The sequence below is a fragment of the Mya arenaria genome, chromosome 17 (genome assembly GCF_026914265.1).
Source record: "Mya arenaria isolate MELC-2E11 chromosome 17, ASM2691426v1".
Lineage (NCBI taxonomy): Eukaryota > Metazoa > Mollusca > Bivalvia > Myida > Myidae > Mya > Mya arenaria.
The window spans coordinates 43,202,612-43,216,225 of NC_069138.1; the positions used below are offsets into that span (position 1 = coordinate 43,202,612).

Consider the following 13,614-nt stretch of genomic DNA (forward strand, 5'->3'; position numbering starts at 1 on the left):
CTTGGGCGCATGTGAGTTTGGTTTGTGGTCACCAAGCCGGACAAGTGGGTTTCCTCCGGGTTCTCCGGTTTCCCCCACAACACATGACCACACTCTCGCGTAATATCGTGCCAACGAAAGTGATTAATATAATGTTGTAATAACTTGTTTCACAATCGTTGTAAAATAAATATGTTTAAACATAGTCTCTCTAGGTTCCGTTCATTGCATCCCATTTATTTTCACTCAATAAATATTAAAACGCAAAAAGAAATTTTGAAATTTTGCTTCTAATAAAAAATGTTACAACTTTAATATTTAGCACACGTGTTTATATCCATGTCATACTCAAATCATGACTAAATTTATCGAGCGAAATCGACGGTTAAATCGTATGTGGAGAAATTGGTTAATTTCCACGTGCGCTCGGTTTTACAGAACTTTTATTTCAAAGTATGTGTACTCGGATTGCAAATAGGAAAATTATTGAAATAATTAATAATCATAAAGTTCGAAATGTCAAAGAATAAATATTGGGGGAGCAACGTCACAGTGCGCGTGCGTATTTTTGAGGCCCGTCTTTGAAAAAAAAAATTACTAAGTAACTATTATACTACTTGTAGACGCATCTGCGTCGCATACACTGCATTTTCATTATCATAATTATATCACTTTCACCAAACACCAACATTTGCGTTATTCTGTTTCTGACAATTGTTTTGTTTAATGATTGACAATTAGTTGATCGTATTTTGTTATCATGCTCGATCCCTGAAGAATTAGTACAGCAATGTTGTTCATATTAAGTAAACATAGTTGAGATATTTGAAAATAATTTTAATATAATGTCCACATAAATATTATCTATTCGCTTATTTATATTATTTAAATATTTAGTTGTTATCATTTACAAAGTATTGACCAATTAATAAACATTTTGATGATTTTGACAATTAAACGGTTTTATACAACTGCTGTGCACAGTACTTTAGATGGCGTACAGCCCAGATTACCCCAGAAGAGCGGTAAGCGCCGTAAAACGTAAACAGTTGAGTTTGAAAAGGGCTTCAGCTGAGTTTGGCGTTCCGGTTACTACTATCCATGATAACACGAAGACGGAGGACCGGGCACCCCGAGGAAGAAGGCTTGATCTCCATTTAGAGGACGAGGCCTCTCTGGTCCAATGGTGCCTGTACATGGCAAATCAGGGCATGCCTGCTTCAAGGGTGATATTGAAGCAAAAAGTAATAGAGATCATTCACACCTACGGTATGAATGATGAAACATATTTTTAAATGTGGTTCTTAACAAAAAAAAACCTATCACAATTGTGTTATAAAACGTTATTCATTTCATAGTATCAAATGAAAATCGAGGAGTTGCCCAAAACCAGTTGCGAAAGCATATTATAAGTACTGTAGTTACCTGTTTTAACGTCCCCTGTCCCCGTTTTAGTATACAGGTCAAAATCTTCCATTATCCAGTTATGCGCATCTATACTAATACATACTCGTGAACTTCAATAAGTATAACTTTTATTATCAGAACATGCCACACAGATCAGCGACGATGATGGGCCGACAAATAAGTGGGTACAGAGATTTTTAACTCGCCAGCCCATCCTGTCTGAACGCTTGGCAGAAAATATGGACTCTGCGCGGATAGCCATATATATGCAAAAAAGCTACAGAAACATGCCCAGTAGCAAAAAGTTTAAACATAAACCCGGTTTAGTGGCAATGGGCAAACGCCAAAGACATAGAACACAAATTCACATGACTTATTATCGAATGTTCTGCAAGAGAATGGCCTCTTGAATAAAGCAGGAAGGGTATATTTTGTTAAAACTGTTATATAACGTGTGAAATTAATTTTCATTTCATTTTATGACATGACTTAGTTTTAGTATCATATGCACGGGGTTTTATATGCAAAGAAATTACAGTATATTTCATGTTATGTCGGTATTGTGCCAAACGTATCAGTTATCAGTAGGCACTAAACAGCCTAGCATATTTGTTCTTTAATAGAATACTGAAAATAATTAAAGTTTATGATTTTAACACACATTTGTTTTATAACAGATCTTCAATTGCGATGAGATCGGCTGGACGGGCAAGGAAATAAACGCCGTTAAGGTCTTGGGGCCAAAACAGGGCCATGTCTTCCGGAAGAAAACGTCAGGAAGCGGGCATATTACCGCCCAGATATGTGCCTCCGCGGATGGGAGAATTATCCCGACATTGATGATCCTTCCGGTAAAAACGATTGATGTTAATGTTTGTTTAGTTTTTAGTTCATGATCACACATGTTAAACTTACTGTGTTAGAAATAATTTCTGAGAAAGTGAATAAACATTTTTTTTTCAAACGCGAAACATAATTCAAATTACAGTAGAGGGAGTGCCGGAGTCGTGGTTGTTCACCTCCAGGGAATCTGGTTATATAAATACAAACATATTTCACCAGTGGTTGATGCAAATATTCATTCCCTATTGCGTTAAAGATAGATCCGTTTTGCTGTTGATGGTCAACCACGACAGTCATGTGTCCATCAGCACATTGGAGGGGGCCATAGCAAATGGGGTCATCCTAGTTGGCCTTCCGGGTCACACTACCCATTTACTTCAGCCCCTTTACTTCATCCCGTAAAGGTGAGCTGAAAATGGATACTGTAGTGATATACAAACAATAAAATAAAAACATATACATGCACTTCTAAAACGAAATAATAATTCTTTAAAAGCATATTGCTTTTATTTTCGCTGCTCATTTTCAAGTTTATATCTTTCCCATTATTGCATTTTAACTCGGCTTTATCTCAACGCGACATTTGTCGAAAGGCAAAAATCTGATGGTAAACATCCATTTGCACTACAAATTTTTAATAAACCAAATAATAGAAACTGCACATTGAGGTATGCATACACTTATAGTGTAGGGTTGGTATTGGATTAAGTTTCGTTTTCTTTCTTAAATAATTTAATAACTGCAAGTCACACGATCATTTAAATAGGAACTACTGAAAGTGACGCGGTTACCTGCCCACCTTTTTACCACAAACCCACTTGTAGCAAGAGGAATCATTCCTCAACGACTTGCAGACATTCTTGTGCCACCCACCGTGCAGTCGCTCGAGGCAAAAAAAGGCACCCTCAAGGAAGAGGGTGGAGCGAGGAAGATTGTTGAGTAGCAACGACGTGCAACAGGAGCTGAAAGCGAGTTTTTTTTCAATCCGTTTCAACGATCTGGAGAAACTTGATGCTATTGAACTAAGAAAGAAAGAGGCGAAAAAAAAACGATCTAACCGTTTGGTCGTGGCCGAACAGAAAAAGCTGCAGCGAGATGAGGCAAAAGCAGCAAGAGCTGAGAAGAGGAAGAATGTTGAAGAAGAGAAGGCTGCCAGGAAGAGGAATAGGGAGGAGAAGAGAGATGCGTCACGTAGTCAGAGAGCTTATATATGTGCAGAGTGTGATGGGCATGGGTGTGTGAGTGATGAGAAGAACGGTGTGTTTTGGTATGGATGTGATGTGTGTGACCGTTGGTATCATAACTATTGTTTAAGTGTGGGAGAGGTTTCGAGAGCTGTTGATAGTGTTTGTAATCAGTCTGATTGGATATGTAAGCTGTGTGGTTCTGAAGTGTATGAAGAGTAGTGTGGTTTGACCGGATGTTTTTCACTGTGTATTAACTGTATGTATTTATGTATTAACATTCAATTTGAATAGTGTTTTAGCATATTGTTCAAGTAAATTTATCAGGATTTATTTTTTGATTGATTGATATGAATGCTTGATTAATTAATTGCTTGATTGATTGATTGATTGATTGATTGATTGAATAAATGAATGAATGAATGAATGAATGAATGAATGAACGGACGGACGGACGGACGGACGGACGGACGGACGAACGAACGAACGAACGAACGAACGAACGAATGAATGAATGAAAATCGATTAGTGTGTCAAATGTTTTCACATGTTTTCACATAATCAGGCAACCCTCTGACGGCGAGTTGCTTTTCTGTCGAGAAGAATTTCACGTGGTATGGATGCTAAAGATGATATGTTTTCAATGTTATCAGAGACAAGACAATAACAGATTTAAAGTTATTCATATACATTCATCAAGAACATATAAAACCTCACTATCATGAATCCATGATAAAAGAAATTGGTATATATCTTAAAGGAAACACCCTAAATTGAATTACTAAGCGATCTACTTGCAGTGTAGTTAAATGTTAAGATTTCCGACATTGTAAACCGTCCATATTCATCCGAGGTTGTTTTCGATGAAAAACCGAGAAGTTTGTTGGCCGAGAAGTTCCGATTGCATAACTTCATTCCTCCTACTTCCGGTTTTTCCGAAAAGTAGATCAGGATCTAAATAAATTTCACATTATATTACTTATACATGTAGTTTAATACATGTTATATTAGTAAAGTATATGTATAAGTTATAATTGCAAAATAAAACAAATCCGAAACGGAGAGTATTTTGGTATTTTATTTAAAATAATAAACAAAACAAATGCTGAAGAAATCTTTGCAAAGCTCCTTTCTGTCAAAATCTCTAGTAACCGTTCCCCGGTCCTGTAAGAAAAATGTATACATTACTATGACGCTATTCAATAAGACAACAGAAGATACATGGTCTGGCCCGGGAAGTCACACAAGCCAAAAAGGCAGGCTTTTCACATCAGTTAGATACGAGTGCGAGTAGTTATCTGAACATGCAACATTTGACATACAACTATAACTAAGTATAAACGCCATTAGCGATATTGTTATTCTGGGCAACAGTACTCTCAGAACCCGTAGTATCAGCAATATGAAAAACATCCAAGACATTCACAAAATTCATGATATTCATTTATGACATTTTCGACATCCATAAGATTTACGACATGCGAAAATATCGCAGCATTCACAACATTCATGAATCACGAATGTTGTCAATGTCGTATTTGTTACGAGTATAGTGAATATTATGAATGTCGTGACTTTCGTGAACGTCGTCTTCTTTTGTCGAAAATAGTTGTAAATAGTTCAATGTTTCGATTGACAATAATTTGTTCATAGAATAAAAATCAAATGTCGTTGATTTCGTTAAGACTTTAATTTGAATGTAAAATGATAAATGCGTTATCTGTCGTCGTGATCGTTATAGCCGTAAACTGGACCTAAAATAAGATATTTAAATTCACAGGTGTTATAGCTATTTTAATATAAAATATTGTGAATCAATCCTGTTTGAAACAAACCTGAATGTGTACACGATGATATCAATACATATAGCACTATAAACATTACAGTTATAATGTCAAATCCCTCTAAGAAATGTTTGCTGATGTTTCAATCTCTCTATATTTAGTTCTTTTCTTTGAACAATTTTGTTAAAAAAAAATTAAGTGACATTTTTTGGACGTTCAATCGATAAAAAATTACCCATGTCAATTAAAATGTTGATCTTTATTTATTTTATGCTTATATCTGATTGTGATTGAATCTTTCCTGAAAGTTTATACTTACGTGATATGCAGCACGTTCCGGCCGCGTCTGGATAAGGCGGGTTAGGGAAGCATTGGCAAGTGGTACCACGTGGACATCTCAGGCCAAAGAGCCCCCCACAGCTACCGCGCTGACCGTGTCGGCAGCACACTGAAATGTTGAGTAACCTTTAGTAATTATGGAATGCGTAGTCAATCAATCTTGTATTAATTTACATGAAACATGATCAAATGGATCACGCAGTACCGCGCAGATGCCCTAGTGATCGAACTACACCAATGTACAGTTGATGTCGTTGGGGCTATTAGTGGAACGCAATTGGATAATATTCCTATCCTAAATATACACTCCATATGAGGATCAGAGGTTAAGCCGAAGGGGTTATCTGCTGGTGACCTTTTCGCCAGCCATTATGAGGCATATCTACACGTGTTTTATAACCGCGGTGGAATTTGCAATTGTTGATTTTATGTCAATTTTATCTTTTTTAATAATCTTTTATAAACGACACATTTTAAGTAAAATTGTGTATAATTTACTAAATACGTAACGTTGATGCCGCTTTTGGTCCTTAAAATTCCAAATGAAAACAGACTAACAGTTGATCATAACTTCTTATCGACTGAGCAATTTTGGAAATCAATATCATTAACAAAATAGGTGTCAATTGGTCGGTGTCAGATCTTCTTGCTAGTAAGAATGTCGCCTATTTACATCATACATTTCAGCGCTAGCCGAATCACCACTGACAACTTATGGACGCCTAAGGATCTTTTGAAAGGGATCAGCACAGAAAAGTGTGTTCGAAGGGCAAATATATGTAACTTTTGAAGCAATAAGTTTTATGTTGTTATTTAGTTTACTATCTCAAGCGATCAAGCTATATGGATAACTTTATTAGGTGTATTTTAGGGCAAATAAGATATAAAAAACAAACATTTACAACTTTACAGAGAACTGTTTTTAAAATTGGTTAATTTCCGGAGGGCTTGACAATATCTAAACAAGAATTTAGTGTGCAAATTTGATGAAAGTTTTGGTATAAGAATTTATTTTATATATTTTGTAACAAGCAAGTAAACTAAAATCAGTATTTTTAAATATATTTCTTCTTTAGAAAATAAATGTCTTAACAGATCAACAAGTCTATAAAAAGAAACAAAAGCAAAGATATAAAATCATAATTATTCACTGACTGCCACACTTTTGTCAATGTGTTGCTATGTAAATAGGAGCATATCTTCAATTAATGAACGACAAAGAAAAACTCCAAAGTGTGTATGTACACTACCATTTATAATCAAAAGTTAACTGGTAAAAACATAAAGATATACACTTTGAAAATTGCTAAATCGGTTTGAATAAGAATGTTCATTAACAGCAATGGATTGCTTCACTCTGCCTTCGTCACGTGAGCCTTGTGGCAAGCTTCAGCGGAAGCAATGTTTTACGATTCACTAATAATACAATGGAGAATACAAGGAAAGGCATAGAAGCCGAAACAATAACGATAGCTCATGTCAGCGGTCAAAGCCTAACAGACACCCAGCGAGAAACACACAAGGTCTATGTACAACAGATAGATACTGTATTCATTATAATATCTATAGTAATAAATGATCATTTCACTAAATCAAAATTAATCTTTACGATGGGCTTGGAACAAACTACACCGTAGACGAAGGGAGGAGGGACATTTTACCGCTGCCACACAACACTAATAACGCTAGTTGTAGTGACAGAAGACTTCGACAATGCAGAGACACTTCATTCGAACCAAAATGATAGCCTCGGTTTGACAATAAAAACATGAAAGTACCTCCTCCTGGATTCGAGTTAGGCAGTCTGCAGCAAACCCCGTACGTTCCTGATACACGGCGACACACGCTGTTACGAGGACACTGCTGATTGGTGTAGCCAAGACAGCTGCCCGCCGTACCGTGACGACATATGTTCCTACCCCCCAATTGCCCTGAAACGATTAAAAGTAACATTATTCTTTCATATATATATATATATATATATATATATATATATATATATATATATATATATATATATATATATATATATATATATATATACAAATTCAACCTTTGGGACAATTTGCCTATTTGAACAACCTTTGGAAGACATTATCATTACATGCTATATATCCTATGATAATATATTCTTTGCATATTCCTTCATAAAATATGCATAAATAAATGTAGTAAAGCATAATTAATGATGTTGTTTTCCCAAAATACTAGCCATCGAGAATATACAATTTTTGACTGTCGCCTAAAGGTAAAGCGCCGGATGTTCATGAAAAAGTACAACCTTTGGGAGAAGTACCCCAAATGTTGTACTGTATATGTCGCCGAAAGGTTCAATATTATATATAATGTAATTTGACTACTTAACTCAGCCGGTAGAGTGGTCTGAATGTCTCGCGGCAGACCCTGTTCGAAAGTTTTAGTCCTACTGACAACGTTAAGATGCCAGTTCGGTAACCATGATTTATGTAGCCATCTCCTCAATCCTTTCAATATATTGTAAAAATATTATTTCTTGCATTTTATTTGCTGTGTTCATAACAATATTTGAAGCTAATTTTAATTTAAAGTCGGGCTAGGTTGTGATCTTACTCTCACACTAAGACGAAGATTTATGAACCTTAATAAACAATAACAACAAAATCTATGCCATTATTAATAAACCACATACATGTTGCTTGTCCAATGGCATGCTCTATTGCCGTTTTCATCATAGCATTACACTTGTAAAAAAGCAGCATTGTTTGCAATTATGACTGGGTTGCTGAATTGCTTTAACCACCAGTTGGTGTGTAAGCTTCTTTAAACTCGCACTCGGGCCTTGCCCATTCGACGAGTGCTCTGGTAAGAGTGTTAGTTATTTAAAATAATTCGAGAATGGTGCACAGACACAATAAAACCCTGGTTTGAGACAATCCAATTCTTTGACGTGCCGCAAAATATAGAACTGTCACACGGAACCCCGATTAACGTCCATCCCGGAAGATGATTAGTATATTAGTGTTGCGTTTGGGAATAGAAACTGGATTGACTAGTGTGACACAAGACCACGGAACCACCCGGAAAAAGTTGACAAGCTATTAACCGTGTATTTCGGTATTTTCTCCCTATATATGGCGATACCGATGAGCAATGCGATGGTTGTCGGAATAAATCCTCCGGCGCATTCGGAACTCCTCGGCCATTTTTTCGAAAACAACCTCGGATGTATGCCGGTACATCAGTTGAAGTAGTCCGTAAATTTTTGAATAATATCATTAATTAAATGTAGTGTTTAAGAGTTGTATTCATTGCTCTCAGTTTAAATTGATTGCCAGTGAAGTGTATTATTGCAAACATGATTAAGATTCCCAAGAGTTAAGTCATAAAGTTTAACAACTAATTCAGATTATTACGCGATCTATTTGCAGCGGACTTAAACGTACCACTTTTTGAGTATGTAAACCGTCCAAATACATCCGAGGTTGTTTTCGAAAAAATGGCCGAGGAGCTCCGAATGCCTCCGGCGGGATTATGTATGCCAAAAACGTGCCCTGGTATCCAAACGCGTAGTTAGCAGCTAGCCTATTTCATTTTCGTGAGCTGGTAGAACATCAATAATTATGAAACGGGTATAAAAATTACAAGTTATTATGACTATATGCAAAATGCAGCATGAATGACTCATTTAAGTAATAGTTTAATACGAAAAGTTGAAATTGTTGTGTATGATGTCCACATCCTGTTATGCCAATGCCAAAACGATTGTCTGATGGAGGGTCAGACATCGACGGCCCTATACTTGGAGGAAGAATTGGCGATTGGATTTTAAATATGTCTCTGGCGTAATGTTGTCTGCGATTGCATACGTTTTCTTCTCAGACTTTAACAGACGTGTCGTTGCAAACCCACTGTTCCTATACTTTAAATAACAAATATAAACCACTCTTTGCTAATATCTACCGTTATGGCATTCCTTAAAACACCTAGTGCACGTGCGTTTTTCAAAATCATTTCAGAACTGAGAAAAGAGTGAAATCTATATACATTGTTAATTAATTATGTTTTCAATTTGAAAAAAAAAAATGAAATGCTATGAATATATGTAAGTTTCACTCGTATCTGTTTGATTGTTTAACCAATCGAAATAATTATGTGAGGCTTTTTTCCAAGAAAATAATGACTGCAAAACAAATCAGTAACGTATTATTTCACTTGAGAAACAACCACCAGAAACCATATAGTAAAATTACACTAAGAGAAATGATTTGTTTTAATGAATGTAGTGCACTTAATCTCTCCAAAAAGATTTAAAGGTGAACTACAATTATTCTTGAATATTTGATACGGTATAAAAGCGGTTACAGCAGGCGAGAAAATGCACAATATAAGATAAGAAGGTACAACACTCGCCCCAGGCGGTAGGTCCTGACGCGAGGCCAAGACGATGGATTCAAGTAAAAAACGGTTAGTGGCAATATCAATTTGATATTCAATCTAGGGAATGTTCGTGTGTCGCTTTGTTTAAATGGGGTATAGAAGGGGTTTACATACTTAATTATTATACGGCTCCAGACATTAATTAAGTAGAATTGCATTTTAAACATTGGCATAACACATGTAAATGGGGGGTAGACGATGTATAACAAATATAAGATATTTTGAACGTTTGAGATTCAAAGATTCATTTAAATATGTATCAAAATGAATCTAGGAACAATTTAATTTATTCAAAAATGGTTCTTATATAGTTTTCCCATCAATTTATAGAAATTATTCAAATTACAAATCGAACTTCAGTTTTCCAGACATACTCATTCGTTTCACGATGTCTCTCCCAGAGGAGTCCGGCTGCAAATATTAATTGTTCAGATATTAAGAATGTGTTCATTGGTTGCACGACACCTAGTTTAGTTTAAACTCTTTTTACTAATTTGTGGGATTATATTGTTCCTGAAACAATTCTTAGTCAGTAAAACCTTTAAAATTGGTTATTTTGTTTTGTATTCGAATAACAAGGGACCACATAAATCCGCTGGCGACTTTTGGACACCAAATAACTGGGGGTTGACGTTTTCACTTAAACCCAGGTTATGGTTACACCATAGAAGTCGAGACAACCGTTGAAGTATAAAAAAAACCCGAAAAGAATGAGGTCACAGGAGTGGAATTTTATACAGGAAAATGAGGCCTAAATTGAAATTGATTCGACTTTTTTATTGAAAACCCTGTAACGGAAAAAGATTTATCACAAGTTTAGAAAAGTCCTCGGTACACACAGAACATAATGCTTGACAAACCTATTGACTATTTGACATAAGATTTTGTTTTATTTTGACTGACGAAGAGGTGTATCACTGTTATATTATTGAAATGCATTTACTGCATGTTTTAAAGACTAATTAACACATAACAAACACTTTGCAAACACGTCCTAGCAGTAAATGCACAGTTGTGTTTATGTAAGGTTTATTCGTGTTTCTTAACATGACTTTTACCTCAATTATACACCAATGATATATCTAAATCAATACGTTGAATATATAACTGAGTCGGAAATAAAAACGTTTGTTTTATAATTATCAAGGTTTAAACGAAATCCTTATTTAATTTACATGGAAAAGAACTTTCATGTGAAATACGTTTAAGCGACATACAATATACATGGATTTGTATTACTTCTTCAGGAAGGATCGCATAAGATCATATCGTTATTTACATGAAGCTTACAAAGGCCATTTTTCCTGCAACAAAATAGAGGGAAGAACAGAACAATAACACTAACATAATTTTACGGAATATTTACATTTGTTTGAATTGTATTCATAATCTTTTTAAGTTCTTAACCAGACGACTTACACTGAGCAGAGATTATCGGTTGAAAATATAAAACAATTTGCACTTTTGGGACATATAAATTTGCATAGGTCCTTAAGTACGAATGTCCTGAAAATCCTGTGACAAGCATATCATCAACTTTTATGTATTTACGTCAATCTTTGATTTCGCATAACTTGACGTAAGAACGTGAAGGATTCTGTATTTAAGACACAACCGTTTCATTCATTGGCAGGTATATTGTCCTTAAGTCTATAATAAATTCATATAGTGTACTAGATGCCATTTTTTCTAAATCGAACAACTTATAGAATATTCAGTGTTTCACATATATTTTACTGTTTGAAATTATGGAATAAAACAAAAATGACTTTATGGACTTATGCATGGCATAAAGAACGATATATTAATCAGCTTTTAATACTACTGAGCCCCGTAAACAAACACTTATTATTACAATTATTTTGATGATCTATTATCCACGTTGTGGTGACAAAAAAAATATTCTTTTCTGTTTTCGTTTTTACATGATAGGATGAGGTATTTCAGAGTATGATTTTACAAATCGGTCTAACCATAAACAATTAAATACATGTCACCACAAAAACATAACGTCAAATGAATAAACGCATCAAGAAAAAAAATATCGGAAAAAATGTATATATTATAAACAATTTTTCAATTCTTCTCATTTAAAGCTTGTACACAACCATTGTACTAATAGAAGTCCAGAATGATACATGGTATATGCTATGCAAGTTGATGGTAAGCTTCGGGTCCAAGTACATTGTAGGTTTTTGACCCAAGCCTAATTCATTCAATAAAAACTATTCAAATGCAGAAAATAAATTATATCCAGTGAAAAAGAGCATACACTGAACTAGGGGCGACATGTTTATGTCTAGATAGTCAAGTATGGGTAATAATTACCTCCTACTTGAATACTGGACGAAACGTCCTGATCTCAGAACACTCTCTTGCCAATGAACTGTCCGCGAGTCTTACTCATCCTTTAAAAATATCAAAGTTACCGTACTCTAGCTTTTACATTTTTAAGACACGCATGCTATCCAATTTCTAAATTACAACAAGTCAAGACCAATGAAAAAAAAAACATATCCAAAATTCAGGGCTGTGGGACCACATATTTCATTCATCGTAGAGTCCGCGGTTACTCATTTGGCAAATTTCCCACAAACAAATGGGATTAACCCATCCCCTTGGCCTCAGAAATATGTTTCAGTCACACTTGGGGCTGTGACGGAGTCAAGCAATAGCGCAGCCTCTATAGAGTGCGGGGAGACCGTAAAAACTCAACAACGGCAATAATACACGCCAAGTGGCGACATGTCAAGCCCGCTAAATAAGCTTCAGACACAGTCAGAATATTTTCCATGTTATTGCAACACAGACATACATGGAGTTCAACAGTAAGACGAAAACTATTTATATCTAGTATGATATATTATTTGGTAACGATCAACTTGGAAAATTTAAAAAAAACTCGAACATCTCAAATTATTGTGTACTCAATTAATTAATGTTTCAATAGTACTGTTTCAAATGTTGACCTCTAAGTGTTACCTTCAGGCCTGGCTGATGTGTGTGCTACGTCGCCTTATAAATGTGAAACCGTTTTGAAAATCCTACTATGTATGATCAATACAGCCAGGACAATGTTTTCTCAGGATCGATTGATGAACTTACGTTCTGTTGAAAATCCTTGTATACATGGTAAAGTTTCAACCCGGAATAAGTTCAGTCAAAATAAGTTCTATCAACAGTATTCATTTTGATATTTAACTTGTATTGTGTCCTTGACATTTGACGTACAAATCATTGCTGTGCGTTCATACCGCTTGTAGGCTCGTACTTAGGCGGGATTCCGATCGTTCAAACTTCATAAACAGACAGAAAAAAGGTACATACAATATCACTACGAAATCGTGGCTTAATAAAATCAATCTTTATTAACAGAATTATCAAATCACTATTGAACTCACGGACAAATCCCGCCAAATATGAGATACTGCGATGACCGTGATAGTATGCAACTGACTGGTATGTTTTGCCTATTAACCGAAAACTGTAATCTAATATCTACAGCGTGCTTAAAAGATAAAAGAGACATTTAGAAACGTTTAAAATTATAAACATATATATATGTTAAAGCACCATTACTGATGATAACATTTTACTGAAAATAATTCATCTATGCCATATTCTAACATGGCACATACTACTCTTACTGACAATATATTTTT

The 13,614-nt window shown here is 35.2% G+C and overlaps 1 protein-coding gene across 1 annotated transcript in view; it reads right to left on the reverse strand.

Annotated features, from left to right (window-relative positions):
• Positions 1–4,473: 4,473 nt before the first annotated feature.
• The window catches only part of LOC128224520 (uncharacterized), a 54,723-nt gene continuing 45,582 nt past the window's right edge, over positions 4,474–13,614 (reverse strand). The window contains exons 2-4 of the mRNA XM_052934390.1: positions 7,315–7,467; positions 5,517–5,645; positions 4,474–4,577 (exon numbers count right to left, since the gene is read on the reverse strand). Of these exons, the coding sequence (XP_052790350.1) occupies positions 4,558–4,577; positions 5,517–5,645; positions 7,315–7,467 (302 nt within the window). The 3' untranslated portion in view covers positions 4,474–4,557. The remainder of the gene's footprint in view (positions 4,578–5,516; positions 5,646–7,314; positions 7,468–13,614) is intronic.